The 23,341-nt window shown below is 33.3% G+C and overlaps 1 protein-coding gene across 1 annotated transcript in view; it reads left to right on the top strand.

The window, feature by feature from the left end:
• DMD (dystrophin) overlaps positions 1–23,341 on the top strand; it is a 2,044,437-nt gene that overhangs the window by 837,652 nt on the left and 1,183,444 nt on the right. Inside the window, exons 30-33 of the mRNA XM_025371836.1 lie at positions 8,806–8,916; positions 9,321–9,494; positions 12,540–12,695; positions 18,671–18,841. Coding sequence (XP_025227621.1) covers positions 8,806–8,916; positions 9,321–9,494; positions 12,540–12,695; positions 18,671–18,841 — 612 coding nt within the window. The remainder of the gene's footprint in view (positions 1–8,805; positions 8,917–9,320; positions 9,495–12,539; positions 12,696–18,670; positions 18,842–23,341) is intronic.

The raw sequence follows: 23,341 nt of genomic DNA, 5'->3' as shown, positions 1-23,341 counted from the left end.
GGGTTGGTTTATTTGTTTTCTTCAAATGCTTACTATCCATATCCCACTAGATGTATATATTGGGTGAAAATATAGCTCAAATTATACATCCTTCACATCTTTAGGACAACTTAGAAATCTGGTAGACAAGTATAAAGATCATTTTCCTTTGGATTACATCTTCTGTCTCCAGTGTTTTCTTCTACAATTTTATTTTCTTGCATCATATTCCCATAATGCCACAAAAGAAAATGATTACATTGTCTTTTTTTATGAGTGATTTTAACATAGGAGATTGTTCTTCCTAGAAGTTTCAATAATACTTTGTTATTTGTACAAGTGACTTATCTGTTTCACAGTCAGCCTGCACTAAAGTGATAAGCATTTTTCGCTTATGTGGTTCCAGAATAAAATTCTGATGAGGTTAGGTAAAGTAGGTGGTAAAAGATATCCTAAATACAAACTAAAAGTTAATTATAATTTAAATGTAAAATTTGTGGAATTAATGTGTAAAGATGCTGGCAAAATATAAATGTCATGCATGTTTTACAACTTACCCATAGTAGAATCAATTAGAAATATAAATACATTTGATTTTACAATTTTAGTAATGAATTAAATTATTATTAATGAATATATTAAGTATGTTGGAATGCCTTTTTCCAAATCTACTTGTGTGATACACTCTGTCAAAAAAAGCAAAAGGATAACATCCACAAAGTATTGTATGACTCTTGGATATACACAATGCATATTAATAAATATTCTGAGAAGTTCTGTAGTATAGACACATGTTCATCTTCACTTTCCAAAATACGTTTAACCACTGGGTTCTTTTTAATGCATAATCTACTCAATGCGTAAAGAAATTTTTATCTCTAATCATATTGGAACAGTACTACAAATATGATAATTTCTCTAGAAATGCCTATAAATTATGAAAAAGTCTCACTTTTATATGATGTTCAGTGATGATTTTTTTCAATGTTAATAATTTTAGTGGTAGCAGCCTTTGTAAAAACACAGAAGCTCATCCTCAACAGTTTCTCTAACCATTTAATAGAAATATGTATATTTCAAATTCCATGGAATGCTTTGCATTGAACTCCAAATTGCCCAACCTTCCTCTCACAGGTTACTTAGTCCTTCATATCCCCTGCCAAGAGATAAAAGTCAAGTGTTTGTTTATATGTTTGTAAGTTATTGTTGTCCCCATTATTTATGACTTATGACAACAATATGGCTCATTTGGGAAAATGTGGAACTTAATCAGAAAGGCCTGTGTTGCAATGATCACTTGTGCTATCTTGGCTTTGCTTTGTAATGCCAAGCTTCTAGAATTTCCAGGGGCAGTCTATGAAGAAAAAATTATAAATAGAAAATTAAATGCTGGATTATAGAAGAGTCTCTTGCAAGTGAGAGGCACTGAAACTTAAGGTTCTATAGCTTCATACTAATTCCTTATCTGAATAGTAATTCTTACTGACTCACAGTCTTTCCTTCCGTTAAATTAAACCCACACACTCTGGATGCCCCAAGCCTAATCTTTGCTAGCTTGTTTCCTACAACCTAAAATGAGATCCTATATTCTTATCCTCTGACCCTCCAAAACCCCTTCTCAGCCATATGCTAGTTAAATTATGTCAACTTCCTAAAAATCACCAGATTATACAGCAGATATTAATTTTTATCTTTCTGATCACAGAGCATGAGTTTTTCTTCAAAAAAATTTTTTTTTTTATTGTACTTTAAGTTCTAGGGTATGTGTGCACAACGTGCAGGTTTGTTACATACGTATATATGTGCCATGTTGGTATGCTGCACCCATTAACTCGTCATTTACATTAGGTATATCTCCTAATGCAATCCCATCCCCCTCCCCCAACCCCACAACAGGCCCCAGTGTGTGATGTTAGTTTTTCTATTACATTGCATATATTTCTGCTTTGTAATTTACTTATATATCTACATTCTGCCTCTCAAAATAAAGCTTCTGTAAGTATAGGGGCAACGGTTTTGTTCTTACTGTGTGGAATTGAGTAGTAGAAGCTGAACAATGTATTGAATTGAATTAACTAAATGCTATCAACATATAAATAAGATTAAATTTCTTTTTTCCCCCCACAAATGTCTATTTGGAGGATACTTTTATTTTAAAACCATAATTAAAGAGGCAGTATAATTGTTCAAATGGCAGCAACTTTGTTACTTCGTAGTTATTTTACCTTGGGTTTGTTGACATTTTTACTTCATTCGTAAATGAAGATGATAAATACTTCTGTTAATATGATTCAGAGATGGAATTAATTATATAAAGTGTTAGTGCATAAGTTCACGCAAATGTCTGCAGTGGTGAGGATACTGATGATGATTTCTTTTCTTTATTTATGTTTTGTTTGCTCTTCTTTGACACCTCTGGTATAAAAGGTTAAGGGACTATGTGTATATTTCGTTTTTTCCTCTACTAACCTTGGAGGCTAAGGGGATGGAAAAACTTTTAAATACATGTACACAGATATGATTACAGATGTGTAGTTTGCACCCTCTACCCTCTCTGAGTATATTCTCATTTTTTCCCCATCAGTTTCCTCTCACAGTAACCACAATTGCTATTCAACTTTCATCACTTTGACTTAAACTCCACCTTGATTCTCTCCTCTCATCCTCAGCAGATACGTAGGGTTTTGTGCTTATGAGGAAGTGACATGTTATATCGCTGATAACTTATAACTAAATATTTGTGCAAACAACATGGACAGGTATTTTTACATATACTGTCACATCTGATCTTTTTGACCAAAACCAATGTAGTTGACTACTGAAGAAAAGAGAATTTCTCAGATAAGAAAACCTCATTGCTGGCTTGCTATTATCATTCTTGGGCTAGACATGAGGAAATCGAGGTTTGGAACATGTTGATGCTTTGCCCAAGGTGGCAAGAGAGAGCCCTGAAATTTAAATCATGATTAATGTCAACATGATTTCACCCTGATACTCGGAGAGCACCAAGTAGGAAGCATTCAACTTCTTGCATCTTCACATCTTACTTTTGTTTTCTGAGAAAGAGCCACTTCTACTCCTGCTAATATTTTCCTTTGGCCCTGAGCTTTGTGCTTCACTCTGGTTTCCTTGCTTTAAACAGGGTTTTTTTTTCCTAACCAATTATCTTCTTACATTAAAAAAAAAAAAAAATCACTTTATCTGTTGGCTCCTTTCATGTAGCCTTAAAGTATGTTTAAGTCTGATTGACCTGAATTTTATTATGTGTAGAGACAGAAGTCTGCAAAAGTAATTTAAACTGTTTTTGTAAGAATGCTCCTTGTTCCTTAATCAGGGCAGCCCTTGAAAATATGATTTTTGCTCTCATCATCCACAGCCTCTTTTCTAGCTCCAGTGATCGTTGACCACCTCATGTACCCTGATTACTATTGATCCCATTGAACCTATCTGAAACTGACACTGTTAACCTCTCTCTCTCATTCTTAAAATTCTCACATCAATTGATGTGAGATTTTCTCTCTTTTCTAGTTCTTCTTTTCCTTCTCTTTGACTGTTGTTTCTATTTATTTGGTGCTTTTCTTTCCATGTCAGTTAAATTTCTGTGTTCTCCATGGTTCTCGATTTGCTCTCTCTTCCTGCTTTCCTCTAACACTTGAAAACACTGAAAAAAATACATATTATACAAATGTACTGTTTCCCTTTCTCTCTCTCTATACAGACGCACATAGTGATTATTAAAATGCAAACTCACTTCAACATACTGCTGATTTGCAGTCGCATTTCCTTCCTATGAATTTCCTTAGTTATTAGATTAAATATTAGCAATAAAACTACTGTTATCTGTGATTATGATCAATTTCAAATTTTGGAATTCATCTGCATGATCAAAATAGTGGAAACCATTCATTTGGAACATAAGATTATTTAGTACCTGATTTCTACCTCCATTTCTTGTTATATTTTTGCCAAACTCCTTATACTCTTCAGCGCCCTGTCTCCACACCTTGTTTCTGTTCAACCAGAAATGCTTTTGTTTTTACAACTCCTATATCCTTGCATATCCAGTATGCATATACAGTATTTAGGACTCTTATTTAGAAGTAACAAAATTGAAGTAACTAAAGCAAAACAAATGAGAGAGAAAGATTAGTCATATGGAAACAGTAATGTGTCCTAGAAACCAAGGACAATAATAAAGTTTTGACTCAAGAAGGGACTAATGCCTGTGTTTTGGTTATTTATGGTAGCCATTTATTATTCCTTCTAATAGTTTTGCGGGTTAAGAAAGCTCACCTGAATGGTTCTCTTTTGGGGTTTCTTATGTGATTTTAGTCCATTGTTGGCTGATACTATAGCAACCTGAAAGCTCAACTGGGCTGAACATCCAAGATCACTCACTCACATGGCTAGCAGTTGTTGGCTGAAAGCCTACTTGTAATTGTTGCTGAAGCATGTATCCATGGCCTTTCCATGTGACTTAGCTTTCTCAGAGCATAATATGTTGGATGGATTCTAAAAGGGAGCACCCTAAGAATGACTGTTCTAAAAATACAGAAGTGGATTTTGGCTTTTGCTGCCATTGCTTTTGGTGTTTTAGACATGAAGTCTTTGCCCATGCCTATGTCCTGAATGGTACTACCTAGGTTTTCTTCTAGGGTTTTTATGGTATTAGGTCTAACATTTAAGTCTCTAATCCATCTTGAATTAATTTTCGTATAAGGAGTAAGGAAAGGATCCAGTTTCAGCTTTCTACTTATGGCTAGCCAATTTTCCCAGCACCATTTATTAAATAGGGAATCCTTTCCCCATTTCTTGTTTTTCTCAGGTTTGTCAAAGATCAGATGGCTGTAGATGTGTGGCATTATTTCTGAGGACTCTGTTCTGTTCCATTGGTCTATATCTCTGTTTTGGTACCAGTACCATGCTGTATTGGTTACTGTAGCCTTGTAGTATAGTTTGAAGTCAGGTAGCGTGATGCCTCCAGCTTTGTTCTTTTGACTTAGGATTGTCTTGGAGATGCGGGCCCTTTTTTGGTTCCATATGAACTTTAAAGCAGTTTTTTCCAATTCTGTGAAGAAACTCATTGGTAGCTTGATGGGGATGGCATTGAATCTATAAATAACCTTGGGCAGAATGGCCATTTTCACGATATTGATTCTTCCTATCCATGAGTATGGTATGTTCTTCCATTTGTTTGTGTCCTCTTTTATTTTAAACTAAAGAGCTTCTGCACAGCAAAAGAAACTACCATCAGAGTGAACAGGCAACCTACAGAATGGGAGAAAATTTTTGCAATCTACTCATCTGACAAAGGGCTAATATCCAGAACCTACAAAGAACTCAAACAAATTTACAAGAAAAAAGCAAACAACCCCATCAAAAAGTGGGCAAAGGATATGAACAGACATTTCTCAAAAGAAGACATTCATACAGCCAACAGACACATGAAAACATGCTCATCATCACTGGCCATCAGAGAAATGCAAATCAAAACCACAATGAGATACCATCTCACACCAGTTAGAATGGCAATCATTAAAAAGTCAGGAAACAACAGGTGCTGGAGAGGATGTGGAGACATAGGAACACTTTTACACTGTTGGTGGGATTGTAAACTAGTTCAACCATTATGGAAAACAGTATGGCGATTCCTCAAGGATCTAGAACTAGATGTGCCATACGACCCAGCCATCCCATTACTAGGTATATACCCAAAGGATTATAAATCATGCTGCTATAAAGACACATGCACACGTATGTTTATTGCAGCACTATTCACAATAGCAAAGACTTGGAATCAACCCAAATGTCCATCAGTGACAGACTGGATTAAGAAAATGTGGCACATATACACCATAGAATACTATGCAGCCATAAAAAAGGGTGAGTTCGTGTCCTTTGTAGGGACATGGATGCAGCTGGAAACCATCATTCTTAGCAAACTATCAGAAGAACAGAAAACCAAACGCCGCATGTTCTCACTCATAGGTGGGAACTGAACAATGAGATCACCTGGACTCGGGAAGGGGAACATCACACACCGGGGCCTATCATGGGGAGGGGGGAGGGGGGAGGGATTGCATTGGGTGTTATACCTGATGTAAATGACGAGTTGATGGGTGCTGACGAGTTGATGGGTGCAGCACAGCAACAAGGCACAAGTATACATATGTAACAAACCTGCACGTTATGCACATGTACCCTAGAACTTAAAGTATAATAATAATAATTAATAAATAAAAAAAGAAAAAAAATACAGAAGTGGAAGCTACCAGGCCACTTAAGGACTTTTGCCATAACTGGCACTTGGACTATATTCTATTGGTCAAAGCAGTCAAAGAGTCAACCCAGATTTAAAGAGCTGAAGAAATAAACGTCACCTCTTGATGAGGGAGTGGTAAGAGGAGCATGTACTGTGGGAGCTATTATTGCAGCCCTCTTTCGAAAATGTTATCTACAGTCTGGGCGCGGTGGCTCACACTTGTAATCCTAGCACTTTGGGAAGCTGAGGCGGGTGGATCACCTGAGGTGAGGCATTTGAGATCAGCCTGACCAACATGGTAAAACCCCGTCTCTGCTAAAAAGTATAAAAATTAGCTGGGCATGGTGGTGGGCACCTGTAATCGCAGCTACTTGGGAGGCTGAGGCAGGAGAATCACTTGAACCCAGGAGGCAGAGGTTGCAGTGAGCCAAGATAGTGCCATTGCACTCCAGCCTGGGTGACAGACCGATGCTCCATCTTAAAAACAAACAAACAAACAAACAAAAACAGACTGCAGCCTGCTATTGGAAACTATCAATATTTTTGTTACCACCTTACTCCCTATGCATCTACTTCTTCTCTCTCTGTGCATGGACCTTTGCTCTTCCTCAATCCACTCTGCAAACTAGGGATTTCAGAAGCGCAATATGTTAGCATATGTGACACAATTCCAAGCACTCACAGTTTGACCAGACTTTCTTCTGTCAATTCTAATTTTCTGAGAGAAATTCTGATGATTCTCTCTTGACACAAGCATTTTCCACATTCTGATCACCCATAACATGGAGTTGTCCAGAATTATGTGGCCCAGACATGGTTGTTATTGGCCCATCTTTTTGAGGAGGATTAACATTTCCAGGATGAAAGGCCCTGGTCATAACCCCTCTAAAGCATCTGTTACTCCCAGCAATGCTTACTAATTATTCAAAGTTCTACTTTAACATCAACTCCCTTGTGACATCCTCCATACGAGCATTACTCCACCCTGCATACTTCTATCAAACTTTACAGATTCTGTGATGTTCCTTGCTCTATAAATAATGTCATGCACCTAGATGGATCCCTACTCCCAGATTCTAGGTTCCCAGAATGTATCAATATTTCTCACACTAGGTAGTTGTTCAACCAAAGAAGATCATGTATATGGTAATAAAATAAGATACATTTATATGAGTATTCTCTCATTTGTTTTAAGGCAGAATTCTAACCATTTAGGTAATTCATAATTAATTTGCCTCTATAATTGTTACGATTAATATTCTAAGGAATAATATTAAGTTAGATCTGTGAATTTATAACCTTGCATAAACAGCTCCTTAACCACTTAGCCCATTTTCTTGGTATAATTCTCATTACTCAGTTCAGGGCTATAGTTCTCTCTGGAAACTGCTAAGCAAAACTGATGTTACCTTCTAATGATATGTATCAGAATTTACTCCAATTGGTGTAAATTCACTTACACTGATGTGCATTATACAAAATGATCCACATGATAATGTTATGGGCACTCTGGTATAACTTAGTTTCTTCTCTAAATTATAATAATCTAATAATAACTGAATTTTAAATTAGAATGACCTGACCACTAGCTTATTTTTATGAATTTGACAGAAATAAATAAATAAATGTATTGTTTTGATATCCACATGCTGCAGAGATCCATGCCTATAACTGGCTCAGAAATTCGTATGTTAAATGCAGAATATACTTTACAGTAGAACTTGCTGAAAAATGTCTTTATTAAATATATAAATATTGAAATGTTTTATAGTTATCTAAAATTCAAAATCAGTATCTGCAGGAAGTCATCAAATATCTATCAGACAAATAACAATACCCATTTGGGGCATTTAACTTCCGTTTATTAAATTCATAGGTTCCCTGAAATTTAACTGAAATATGGCACATGGTGACTGACTAAACAACACTAAGGCCAGGCACGGTGGCTCACGCCCATAATCACAGCACTGTGGGAGGCTGAGACAGGAGAATTGCTTAAGGCCAGGATTTTGAGACAAGCCTGGGTCACCTAGCAAGACCCTGCCTGTACAATGAAATAAAATAAAATACAAAGAACGTGGTTAAGGAGTATTTTCCACATGCAATTTTCTCTTTATATCTCATCCCTGTCACAGTTAGCTGAATCTTACAGGTTAACATCTTGTCTTTGGTCAGATTTGAGTGTAACTTCAAAGATAAAACATATAAATTCTACATATAAGATATAAATTGCCTATTGAAAATGATATCTGAAATAGTTGTTATTGACTCAAAATGATTATTGCTTTTCTCATAATAATCCCCTAGGGAAGAAATGAATCATTTCACTTTTGGTAATTTATGAAAGTAAAAAATATTTACGATAATTCCATTTAGGTGATCCACCTGCCTCGGCCTCCCAGAGTGCTAGGATTACAGGCGTGAACCACCACTCTTGGCCAATGTGTGGTCGCTTTAAAGGAAGCTACATGGTAGTGATGGTTTAGGAGAGTTTCTGAATTTCGTCTTCTTGGAAAGTTATTCTTTGTAGAGCATGTTAACTAATAATGCTATCCTCCCAACAGAAAATCCAATCTGATTTGACAAGTCATGAGATCAGTTTAGAAGAAATGAAGAAACATAACCAGGGGAAGGAGGCTGCCCAAAGAGTCCTGTCTCAGATTGATGTTGCACAGGTATATTTCATTTCCAAAACTAAGGAACATGTTTTTTTTGTTTGGCATTATAACATAATCCAGTCTATATTAGACAACTTGATTATTGGCAAGATTGGATTTGAGGACATTATTTGAAAACTACAATTTGATGTCTAAACAATGAGTTTTTTGCTTTCTACATTTTAAAGATAAAATAGGTTAATTAATTACCTTTTATTTATTATAACATTAAGAAAAAACTGCTGAATTATTCTCCCAAATGTAGGTTTTCTCATGTTGGATGAATGGAAAAATATTGCTTTATTTTGTTTTTATTTTTCTGTATATCTTCAGAAATAAAGGCAAAACTATTAATAAAAATGTGACCAGTTATTGTTTGAAAGGCAAAATTAAATCAGTGCCCTGTTACACTGTCCTTACAGAAAAAATTGCAAGATGTCTCCATGAAGTTTCGATTATTTCAGAAGCCAGCCAATTTTGAGCAGCGTCTACAAGAAAGTAAGATGATTTTAGATGAAGTGAAGATGCACTTGCCTGCGTTGGAAACCAAGAGTGTGGAACAGGAAGTAGTACAGTCACAGTTAAATCATTGTGTGGTATGTATTTCTGTTGGCAAATATGCAGGTACCCCTTGACTTTCCTCATTAAGAAGTATCTGCTCTTTTATAAGAAAAAATTGTTTTCAGATAACCATAATAATTATACTATATAATTTTAAGATTGAGAACAAAAATTGGCACATGTATTGTGGCCTATTCTGTGTGTCTTTTTTGAATCTATAATTCTCCTAAGAACTGTGCAGAATGTAAAAAGATGTTGCTTGTGTTTAATTTGTATGATTCTTTAAATATATTTTAAATGGAAATCTAGAAAGGAAATATATTAATGTAAAAATAGTAACAACAGTACTTGTAATAATCCTAACAACTGCATAAATAATGGATGCCAAGTAAGCTAAATGGCATACAGAAGCCACCTTTAATTCTTAAGGCTGATTACCTTAGAGAATTTAAGGACAAACAGCTGGTGAATGGCAAAGCAAGATTCCAATTCAGGTACTCTTATTCCAAACCTTAATAACTTTCCTTTAAACACCAGTAGTGGATATACACTGAAATGCCACAAGACAACACAGAATTAAAAGGCATGGAAAGGTACAAATAGCTTATAGCATAAATCTGATTTAAACTTTGTAATATTGAGCGGTGTCCTGTGTTGCTATTATTGGAAGTTGACCAACTAAGATGATTCCTCTGAAAATATAAAGCTGAGGTATGATTGCATCTACTAGAGTAACGTAAGTATTATTATAACTCTACATGTACTATCGACCACTAGAGTAGAAAGTCGCATAAAATGAAAACACAGAATGTTGTTAACATTAAAGAGAAAACTAGTCTATTTAGTACTTGGTATTTTAAATAGTGTTTCTACATCTACTCCATAATATCAATGAAAAACAGATTACTTCAGATACATTGTAGTCATATCATCATGACTGGGAAAATATTTTTCTTTTTAACAAATATCTTAAATACATGTTCGTGAAAAATATGAGGTATTCTTATTCAATAATATATTTTCATAACTCAAGCTTCATTTTTTGTGATATAATTATGTTAATTATTCTCACCCCCAGAAAGAAACTTGGATTAGAAATGATAGAAAGTAGTTAATTGATATTAGATGAATAAGAATAGGAATATATGGGAACATATCCCATCTTAAATTTTGCAAAAAGAAAAAAAAACACGTAAATGATCCAAGTACATTATTCATGACTAATATTTGAAAAGTGAGCACTTTTCATTCTTTTCTAGAAACAGATCTCTAATGTTACCTTATAAAATATATCTACCAGTAAATATGAGCTGAGAACAATCTCACCTGTGTCCAGCTATGACTGTGCCCTGTGTCAGTATGAAGGAAACTGCTCAAGGCACTTGCTGAATTGGCTTCTAGTTCTGGTTTAAATGTCAGGACCAATTCAAGCAGTTTTTTCATAAGAATATCCTTACACTGTTTAGTGTTTTCATTATTTAAGATGCTTTGTGGTATATACCATAATCATAGTCTTCTTGCCTTCAAGAAATGTTTGTCTATTTATAAAAGTCTTACTGGCATGAACACAAATATAAATAATATTTCTCCTCTTTGTTTATAAATATTTTATTTGCCTATTGAATGAAATGATGTTAATGGCTAACAGTACCTTGAGGGAACTGTCATCATCAAAATAAAGCATTTAGATTTTTTTGAAGTTCAGAGAGTAAATAATTTAGAAAAATCTCTGATTCCAAATTAGCATAGTTGATTTTCAACATAATAATTAATTTCCGTGTTTCCAGATACACAGATATTTTTATATCTTCTAAGACAAGAGTAAAATGAAATAAAAAATATCTGGAAAGCTCAGACAAAAGTCATAATTATTAGTAATAAAGGAATGTTAACATCAGTTGCCGAAGAGAGGATTAATATGGAAATAGGCATGTGACAATCAGATAATTGCCCAGCCTTTACAAAATGTTTTGTTTTAGACCTTACTTTTAAACTGAAAAAAATAATAATAACAAATAAGCCTGATTTTTGTTCTAATTCCATAAAAACAATTACCTACTAGCAAGTTTATTTTTTGGTAATACTAAAATAAGTACTGATAGTTTAGATTTATGACTAAACAAATTAAAGCAGAGATACATAATGTAAACTATTATATATATGTGTACATATATACACACATATATATTTGAATACATGGACATACACATACAAACACATATATTTCTAGAAAAATAGTTACAAAGCAAAATTAAGACATCAAGTGGTGTTGGAGTGGTGTTGGTGGTATAATTGTGCACATAGCTGTCTTCCAAAGTTATGACACTTGTCTTATGATGCTTTTTTTGTAGCAACCTATTTTTGTGAAACAGTATGCGTGTGCTTTATAGTTGTGATGTACATGTGAATTGTAAATAATATTTTTATATCTGTTTATGTTTTTCATCAGCCCTTCGAAGAAAACAAATTTGAGTAATTCAATTAACATTGAAAATGACCTCACTTTGTTATATATGATACAATATGTATTAAAATTATGATCTAGAAATTTAGTTGTTTTACCTTACTAATATGTACCGTGAAAACAGCAGCGAATGTGTGCGTTTTGGCCACCACTGACTTCCCAGTGATTCAGATACTATCTGGTTCATAGTAACCACTCAATAAATACCCGATGAATGAGTGAATTAATTCATCCAAATTTATGGCTAGAATTATATAACTCCAACATTTAAAATAGAAGTCATGTAAAATTCAGAATTGACATTTATGTTCATTGAAGAACTAAATACATATATATATATGTATCTCACAAGACACACATATATGATTAACTCTCAGTTTAATAAGAATAGCTGCAAATTACACGTATCTGCATGTGTGTAGACAATTAAAAATAGAAATATTAAATCAACAGAAAATGCAAAAGCTAGATATTGACCACTGCTACAAAATGCTACTCTATTAAAATTGTAAGCATGGACTAGCAATTAAGGGAATCTCTATTTCTTTCTGTTAATAATATTATGAAGTACTTTAACTCTACTGATTATTATGTTTTGTTTTATGTTTAAACTTAGAACTTGTATAAAAGTCTGAGTGAAGTGAAGTCTGAAGTGGAAATGGTGATAAAGACTGGACGTCAGATTGTACAGAAAAAGCAGACGGAAAATCCCAAAGAACTCGATGAAAGAGTAACAGCTTTGAAACTGCATTATAATGAGCTGGGAGCAAAGGTGTGTGCATGCTGAGACCACAAACACTTCTTTCCACTTTCCTTATACATTGTAAAGCAAGGTGAAGTAAATTATGTATGATTAGAGTCTTAGAAATTCTAAACAACTCTCTCTCTCTCCCTCTCTCTCTCTCTCTATATATATGTATATACACACACACACACACACACACACACAAAGATGAACATATACACATATTTCCATGTGGAATTCTCATTAAGAAACAATAATTAATCATTGAGGCTCTGCGGCTCTGCTTTTTCAGATTGAAAAATATGTAACGTTCAAGGAGGTTTTTCCTGCTCCATGAGATAGTTATAAAAGGGTGTTTTTATTCTAATTGCTCCTTATTTTCATTATATAAATCTACTTGTGATGACTTGAAGACTGGTAAATATTATAAACTGTATCGATTTACATGTAGGTCTAATGTAGTTAACATATTCTACATAGGCCATATTAAGTATAAAAATTACACAGTAATTATTTCTCCATATGGCCAAGACTTGCAAAATCTATCACACTTGGCTAATAAGATAGCATGGATAGCCAGTTAAGACCTATGGCTCTGTAATTATTTTTGTATCATTGTCCTGATCAGAGTCTCATGATCCCACTCCATCTCACTGTTAATTCAAGATGCCTACATCTCCTCTTTCCAAAACTGTGGGATGTCTAGGATAGTTATCTCACTTCGCTCAACTCAAATATTCTGTATAGATTTAGAGCTTTGATAGTTTAAAATTATGATAGTAAGTAGTCTCTTCACTCTGTTGATTGTTTCTTTTGCTGAGAAGAAGCTTTTTAGTTGTTGCAATAACAGTCATCTAGTTTTCCTCTTGTTGCCTGTGCTTTGGGAGTCAGATAAAAAAAAAAAAATGTTTGACCAGACCACTATCAGGAAGCTTTTACCTGTTTTCTTCAAATCATTTTACAGGTTCAGGTTTTAAGTCTTCAGTCCATTTTGAATTGGTTTTTTATATGGTGTGAGATAAATGTCCAATTGCATTCTCCTGCATTTGGATATCTAATTTCTCAGAACCATTTATCGAAGATAATGTCCTTTTTTCAACTTTGGTTGATCAGTTGATCATAAATATGTGGATTTATTTTGGGGCTCTCTGTTCTGTTCCTTTGGTCTATATGTCTGTTTTTATACTACTGTCCTGCTCTTTTAATTACTAGAGCATTATAGAATACTTTTGAATCAGGTAATTATGATACCTCCAGTTTTGTTCTTTTGGCTTAAGATTGCTTTGGCTATTCTGGGTCTTTTGTTGTTCAAAATGAAATTTAGGATTGTTTCTTTTACATCTGCCAAAAATGTCACTGGAATTTTAATAGGGGTTGCATCGAGTCTGTAAATTGCTTTGAGTGGTACAGACATCTTAACAATATTATTTATTCCAACCCGTGAATATAGGATGTCTTTCCATAAATGGATATCTTACTATTTCCAAAAATGGACTTCTAACATTTTAATTTCATTCTGACTGAAAGAACTGAATTTCATGGAGGATAAAAAGTTACATTTTTACAAGTCAGGCTCTCAACTTTAGTGAATAGAACAACATCACTGATAAAATTGTCTGTCACCTCATCTTAGACAGAAATACAAATGTCCATGTTTGAGCAGTAGCTAAGGAGAGGCATATTTCTTGTATCTCACCCTGAAAGTAGATTGAAGGTTATATCTTGAAGATATTAATTGCAAATTCCTTATCATAGAAAATAAATTTTAGAATTAAATTGAAATCTGAAAATAACCATTTTTGTTAGTTGATAGTCTTGTTTTTATATTTTAAAAACCCTCTAATTTATATTTGGTATGTTTTAAACAAGTTTGTTGCCATCCTATAACAAAAGATTCTCCTACTTTGTTACAAAATAAGGAAACAAAATAAGGAACACTGATACTCAATTGATGGGAAAGCATTATGATAATCTTGAAATAAAATACATTTCAACTGCTTGTTTGGTCTACTGGGGTACCTTTGGAATGAGATACCTTTGTATCCTCTAGAGATATGTATCATTGTTTTAAAGATCACCACAGAGAGAAAAGTTGTATCTGCACTAGATATCTCATTCCAGTGCTTATCAATTTTTATAGATGCCAATTATTTCATATTTAACATCAATTATGAAGGGCTGAATAATCTCTAGTCTCAAATGTATTGGAGATTGAATAATCTCTAATATCCTAATGCTACAGCTTCAGTTCTGGAAACATATTCTTTTTATAATTATAAATTATACATTTTAAATTAATAAATGTATGTTATCATTATAAATTACAAATTTTCAGTTTATAATTTGGCCTGTGTGACTTTATACTAAAATAATGTATGGATGAATATTTTTTAAATTAAGAAAATACACATTTTGGTAAAGGGGAGTTTCTCAGTTTACTTTTTAAAATAGAGTTGTGTGTGGACTTTTTATTTGTCAAGGGAATTTTTACAAAATCATTGCAAGAGTAAATTTAGCATAAAATAACAGGCTAAATCAATTAGAATTTAAAACAATAAAAGTGACATTAGATGAATAATAGTGCCCTGAGTTGCTTATTATTCAGAAATGAATGATTCTCATAATGATATAAAACCCTATTTATTCCTGAAATACATATTTGAGAGCTTGTGTTTCTTCTAACCATTTGCCACATAGTAGTATCCTTAAAGCAAAATAAAAGTGTATGAAGAAATCATAATATCACAGAAAACAGCAAAAACATAGGCCAAAAATTTGTTTTTGAAGTAAATATTGATTTAGAAACATTTATGACTGAGGGATCATGTATAAATACCATCTTATAAAAATGCTGTAAGTCCTGTATTCTTTGGCTGAGAGTAAAAATATTGTCTGCATTTTGACTCAAAATATTTTCAACAGCAGTAGCTTTGTCTGATAAAAGCAAAGGCAACAAAGGGAATTTTATTACATTATTCTTTTTATATAAGAAGGAACCCTTCTGTTTTAATCGTCTTCAGAATTTACATGGTTCTGTCTGCCTCAATTCAGTATGCATTACCTTTTTGGAGTAATCAACTCCAGCTGCCATAAAAAAATAAAATAAACCTGATGGCTTCAACAACACAAATTGATTTCTCCAAGTTCTGGAGTCTGGGAGTGCAAGATCAAGGGGCTGGTCCATTTGATTCCTGAAGAGTAATTTCTTCTTGTCTTACATTTTCACTGTATTCTTATATGGTGATGAGTGGGGAGAGAAATATAATTTATTAAGAGATATTAAACCTAGTACCATTGATGTAATAATACCTATAATCCCTTTTTATTTCTCTATGCTCTGATTTTTATGGAAATATACATAAATAGCAATACTAATATCATCCCGTAAATACATTGTTAACTTCCTGAAACAATGACTACTAAAACATTTTACTGCAGGTGGCATTCTGTTAAATGTATCCATTCCCCGCATACACACACAAAGTATAAAACTCAATTTTCCTTAAGATGGCAGTGTCTCCTGTTTTTTAAAAATGTATTTAGCTGGAAATAAACAAAATGAAATAAATAAAAATCAATAATGCATTAGCTCTGGGAAGATAGAATTTCTTTGAAATATTGAATCTGGAATCATTTTTCTACCAGTAGTGCATAGGAAAAAATATGCATAGAAACACACCGTAAGGTATATTTTCTCCCACCCACCCCCCATGCACCCTTACAACACAAATAAAATTCTTGCAGTCAAAAGGGCAGATGCTTTTACTTAGGAAAAAACATCACACACCGGGGCCTATCATGGGGAGGGGGGAGGGGGGAGGGATTGCATTGGCAGTTATACCTGATGTAAAGGACGAGTTGATGGGTGCTGACGAGTTGATGGGTGCAGCACACCAACATGGCACAAGTATACATATGTAACAAACCTGCATGTTATGCACATGTACCCTAGAACTTAAAGTATAATAATAATAATAAATAAAAGAAGAAAAAAATAGAAGGGAAAATCTGTTTTAAATAAATGAATTTACAGCCTCAGCAACTAAATGTTTTCTAAATGTACACACACCTCTCCTAAAGAAAATAATAAATTTTGTTATTTGGAATTGGAATTGTTATCAGGGTTCCAGAATATTTATTTTGATTGTAGCATTTTAGATGCTTTATACATATTTTCATCTTTGGTGTTTTTCTTGCTTATAGCTAGATTCTTGTTTCGGTTGCACACACACACACACACACACACACATATATATATTTGTGTATATATATATATGACTGATATATATATATATATATTTGTGCATATATATGTATCAGTCAGTGGTACCTATTATGCCTAGGGCATGATGCACAAATGCTGGTGGTGGTATTTTAACCAATTCCATTACAATTGAAATTAATCTGGACTCTACCTTTCAGATGTCTTGGCAACAAAAGCCAAATCTTGTCCGTGTTTTATTTACCTGTAAGGTAGTAAAATAGATGTAAATAAAGCTTTTGCTCTGTACATTCAGGTACAGTTTTTTATTGAACCATCCCTAAAGGTAAATAAGGAGAATAAAGGAAGGGATTGAGGTCTTACAATATGTCAAGCTCTCTCAAAATGTTGTCTGGTTTTACCCTCAGAATATTCCTATGTTCTATTAATAAGTATATAATCCCATTTGATAGATGTGTTAACAGAGTAAAATGAGGTGTTCTGCCAAAAATCATACTCAAGTTGTGAGTCCACTAGGTATTGCAGAGCCTCACATACTTATATTCCATCATGCTGTTTCTGCAGAGCCAAATATTTATATCTACTGTTCAGATTCCCAGTCTTCATGACAGAAAAGGGTTTAAAAAAAAAAACAAATATATATATAAAATATATATAGTGAAAACACATAACAACAGCAACAAAAACAAACAAACAAAAGCACCAGGAGCAACTTTTAAGAGTTTAAACTCTTTATGTGTAAATTCTACCAGTTATAACTTATAATTAATGATTTGCAAGTCTTCATTCATTCCTTTATTCCATATATAAAGCATATTTAGCAAATCCTTTCTTTGTTCAAGGAACTTTCAGGGGTATAGGGGAGTAATCTAAAGATGTGTGAGGCAAGAAGATTTGCCTTTAAGAAATTGTAATTTACCTGGCTTTTGTTGATGATTTGACTGCATTTAGTAGAAAGAGATGCTGGGCTTTTTATTAAACCAACCAACTGAAAATATTAACAAAATATAGGCACATCTGACAAGGTGGTAGAGAAATACAAATTTGTTTATTTCTTATGTGAGAATATGGATAATTTGCTTTTGAGGTCTTGGTATCAAACACTGAGAACAGGAGTACAGGATCAAGTCATGAGTTTTTCTATTAATGGGGATGAATATTGTCTTCGCATTCATCTTTTTGTTCCTATTGGATGGCAAAATTGTGTTTAAGGAGGAAGTCACCTATTCACTGTATTGTTTTTGAGCAGATGTAAGACACTTTAAAGATGCAATGAGGATACAATTGATAATTCTAGGTATTACACAAATACTTTTACCTTTTGAGAGAATTAATCTTCTGTCTTCATTTCGGTTCCTTACCAGCATGAGCAAGCCTCATTTATATATAGAGGATCGTAAACCTTCTTGCCATATTGTTGACAAATGACAGTAAGTTTTCAGTGAGAAATGAGTTTTATCTTCAGTTTGACTTGTATCATTTTATTTATCATAAACTTTGGCCATAAATTATCTTATATTAGAGAAAAATTCTTATAGCTTTCTTTTCTACCATGACAACATACAAGACCCTCTCTTTTGGACAGACGATCTCATCTGCCCTAGACAATTTTTATTCACTCTGAATATTCAGAATATATGATTTTATAAAATATTATTTTAAAACCTGTAAGAAAATAGTTATTTTAAATAAAAGACATATAAAAGTTCCAAATAAGTGGTTATAACTAAATTTGAATTACAGAGTAAACCAAATTACATTTTATTATACTTCTTTTCAGGTAACAGAAAGAAAGCAACAGTTGGAGAAATGCTTAAAACTGTCCCGTAAGATGCGAAAGGAAATGAATGTCTTGACAGAATGGCTGGCAGCTACAGATATGGAATTGACAAAGAGATCAGCAGTTGAAGGAATGCCTAGTAATTTGGATTCTGAAGTTGCCTGGGGAAAGGTAAAACCTATATCACCGAAGGTTATTTTGAACGTGCGTGAAAACACATAGTAATATGATTTTGTAAGGAAGTATTAACATGTAGCAATAATAGCATTATAAATATTGTTTCATTTTCCCTTTCTTAAAAATTCATCTGTGCTTTTCAGGACCGTGATAAAACCAATGGTAAGCTTTAGCAAGAGTCTCTCCAAATCTTCCTTAGAGTTCAGTAAATTATGAGTAAGACCTTTAAAAATACATAGGTCATTAGTCTGAAAATTGGTCCAGAGATGAGATCCTATAACGTACTGGCTTGCCTAAGACGATACTGCCCAAATGAATCCCACAGTCATGAAGAGGACAAGGACACAGAGATTGAAGATAGTTGGGCTAGACAGGACTTGCAAGATTAGCATATTGCCAAAGTCACATTTCAGAAAGAATCTTGAGGTGTCTATGCAGGGGCTATCATTCCCATCACCAAATGACAGAGGGGCTCCTGTAATTGTTAGCTGTTAAATTCTTGCCCTTTCTCTGATGGCCAGTCATTTCATGCTGCTTAGAACTTAAGTGAAGAGACTCACAGCCTAATACTTTTTTTTTTTACAGTTTATTCATTACCAGATTACTTGAAAGTGTGTTGATATAAAGAAAATAGCTGATACTGATGACGTGTTTTACCTCAAAATTTGCCAATGTGTTAGGCCATTTATACCCACTTGATATTTTAAAGTTACCAAATTAACTAGATGTATAAGAAGTTTGTGCTTTATTTTTAATTCAATGTGGCTATCCAGATGATTCAAAGTTGGGAAATTTTCAGTACATTATGTAAAAACTTACAATCATATAAATGAGACCCAAACTGAAAACCGTCTTTATGTAGCTTCAGAGAACAAGTAGTAATATGTTTTGTTCCATAAAATTTTTTCACATAAATAATAGTGAATTAAATTGTTTTTCTTCTCTTTCAGAATAAATTTAATGTTAGATAAGATGTTGAATTATAGTTATTCAGGATCGTATATGAGATTACTATAGCAAGAAAAAGTATATACAGGTTAAAAGTCACATTAGCCTTATTTTTTCTTATCATTCAAACATATTACTTGAGGTACTTTTGCATTAGCCTCCCCATGAAATCATTCAAATATTATAAGGTAATGAACTTTGCAAAGGTTTCTAGGTTATCCTTGTCATATAGAAGGCTTGAATAGTCTGGAGAATTGTCTGCTTGTTGAATCTACCTGGAAAATATTTTTCATAAAGTACCTGGAAAATATTTTTCATAAAGTCAAGGAGCAGAGCTAATTTGAGATCTAGTAAAAAAAACAAAGCTTAGAAAGCTGGAATTTATTTTCTTTCTTTGTAGAATAAAGATAATTTATCACTCTATCTAGATCTTTTGAAACACTAAGCTGTTAATGACATACTCTAAAATCTCTTACTTGTCATATAAAAAGTATATTCATTTGCATCTAAATTACAGAACTTTTTTTTTTACCAATTTATTTGGAAGGTGCTCATTATTTCTTTAAAAATAATAAACATAAAAGAAAAAGATACGCCCTGCAGATCTAAGTCAGTCACATTTATGATAATCATTCTAATAATTTAGCATAAAATTCAAACTCTCATATATGAAACCCCATGACTATTGAGTACATTCTCATTTCTCATGGTTTCTTGGTAGGAGGAGAGCTTGATTCAAGCTATAAGTTTCAATTGCTGTTTCAAAAGATAAATGTAAAATTTTAAAAAACTAAAAAATTAAATTCTTTTTTTTTTTTTTTTTTTTTTTTTTGAGACAGAGTCGCTCTGTTGCCCAGACTGGAGTGCAGTGGCCAGATCTCAGCTCACTGCAAGCTCCGCCTCCCGGGTTTATGCCATTCTCCTGCCTCAGCCTCCTGAGTAGCTGGGACTACAGGCGTCCACCACCTCACCCGGCTAGTTTTTTGTATTTTTTAGTGGAGACGAGGTTTCACCATGTTAGCCAGGATGGTCTCGATCTCCTGACCTTGTGATCCGCCCGTCTCGGCCTCCCAAAGTGCTGAGATTACAGGCTTGAGCCACCACGCCCGGCCCAAATTAAATTCATTTAAATGCAATACATTAAACGTAGTTGCCAGTCGTTCCAAGTATTTGGAATGTGACTGCAGAAAGTTGAATATATAGAGTCAGTTTCTTTTTTATTATTTTTTAAAAATTTTAGATAATTTAATTTATATCTGCTGAATTTCTCTCAGTTGCATTGACCTAAGAACATTATTTTTGTATGAAAATATTTGAACATCTAGTTTCAAATATTCAAATACATAAAAATGTCAATTACTCATGAAGTGATTATTTGACCTTTAGTTTATCCAAACAAAGCATAATTTCAAGTACATTGACTATAGCTAAATATTATCAGTTTTATCTTAAAGTATCTGAATTATATTTAATATAAAATTCCAGAAAAATTATTTAGGGTGACTTAAAGAGATACATATGGCACAACTTGACAAGCCTAAATAAATTGGAAAACTAGGAAAAGGAAAATTATAGTAGATAAATAATAAAAAAAAAAGTGCATAGAAATATATCCACAATGTCTCATGGGTGGTGGAATGGACAGGGAACAATAAAGTCACAAATTGACACCAAGCTTCCTAACAGACAAAACCAAGAGGTAAACATATTTATGAGACCCAAAGTTTCTAAATTATTAAAATAATAATTAAAATAATTTTAACTTTACTAGTAGTATGTTAGCTTTTTGCTAGAACTTAGTGCCAGAAGAAAATAAATGGGAGGGTCATAAAGGTGATAACAAGCTGATTAATATTCTTATAATAAGCAATAAGAATGTTTGTTTATTTTTTTTCTACCAACATGGCTCCATGCCATAGAAAACTTTAGTGCTAAAGGGCCATTCAGGAAAAGCAATTCTATCAGAGGAAAAAATATTGGAGCAGAAGTCTAAAGTACTCTAGCAATTGTTTTCAGATTCTTAGATTCTCTATTTTATTAATTTTTAGTTTTGTATGGATACATAGTAGGTGTATATATTTACGAATTACATGAGATTTTAATACAGGTATGCAATATGTAATTATCACATCATGTAACCTTTCGTGAATATGCTTTCCTGCAACTGAGCTTTTAAGTAGAATTAGGCATCAGAGATTTGAAAGTTATTTTCTCTGAATACAGAAAAAAATGTTTCTGTATCTTTTTCCTGGAAAGAAGCCAGATTGTTTCTAGCTGATAACACATTTGTATACTTGGCCCTATATGTAATTGGAAAGCAGGGTTTCATATTCATGTGTATGTCATAGTACTAGAAGGCTTCAATAGCTAAAAATTTTTGCTAACATAGATAGAGTTTTGTGTTTGAACCAGTCACAGAGAAATTGGCTATTGAGCCTTTTCGTGCCAAGAATAATTGAAAAAAGAAAACTCACCATCAACAACTCAAAATATGTTGACTTCTCTAGGAACCTGTATCAATCTCTCAGTGAATAGATTTATTTGAAAACACAGTTGGGCTATTACTTTAGCTATAAAAGCTATTGAAAATAAAGCTCAGTAGTACTCTCTTGATGATGGCAATCAAAAGGTGAAGTGAGAATGTTTTATAGGGGGCATGAAGTATCAAGTACTGAGTGTGAAGAAAATTAATGTAGTGGTCAATGATAATACTAAGTCTAAATGTACTAGTTTTTCCTATGATTTGAGAAAACTAGAATTCACTTTTCAAGATCAAAATTACCAAAGGATTTGGAGGTATTGCTCCAGTTGGAGAATCAGAAGTCACCTTAAAAACAATATAGATTTTACTAATCTATAGTAGTATAGATTTCATAAAGTCTTCATGTGACACAAAAGTTTTAGGGTTTTGGTTTTTAACTAACCATGTTATATAATTGAGAAATTTTCCTATCCTAAATTAGAAAAGTATAAGGATATTTAAAGTTCAATTCAGTTTTTCATATATCACAAAGCTGAGAAAAATGAATCTAACGTTAAAATCAGATAATCAGTCTAGTCTTCCATGGTCTGGGTTATTGTATTCGTGTCACCAATGCTGTTTATCAGAAATCCCTGTCATATCAAATCAAGCCCTTCCACAATGATCTAACACTTGAGTTTTTATGAGAAAAAAAAAAAATAACTGGATTCTCTATACTCATTTCACCTCCTTACTGTGGCTGTGGGCAGGCCCCAGATGCATTGTCTATAATATAAACTATGTTGGTGATCACCAAAGCAGTCAGGCATTCTTGCTGTTTCTCCATTTCCTACTAGTTTGTGTTATTTAATTAATTTAATAATATTTCATCACCTATCTATGGAGCCATAGTCCATGTGAAAGCAGTTTTCCAGTACCACGGAAATTCTAAATAAGGTCCCATCAGAGCTATCATTTAGGCCTACCATAAAATACATAGAATTAATAAGTCAGCCGCATGCACCTTCAGAGCAGTATTACTAGCATTGAGATGAATTATTCCAACTTGTAGGGAAACCAAATAG

Source organism: Theropithecus gelada, chromosome X, assembly GCF_003255815.1.
Source record: "Theropithecus gelada isolate Dixy chromosome X, Tgel_1.0, whole genome shotgun sequence".
Classification (NCBI taxonomy): Eukaryota; Metazoa; Chordata; class Mammalia; order Primates; family Cercopithecidae; genus Theropithecus; species Theropithecus gelada.
Note: the sequence above shows the minus strand (reverse complement) of the source record. Positions and strands in the feature narration are given on the sequence as shown.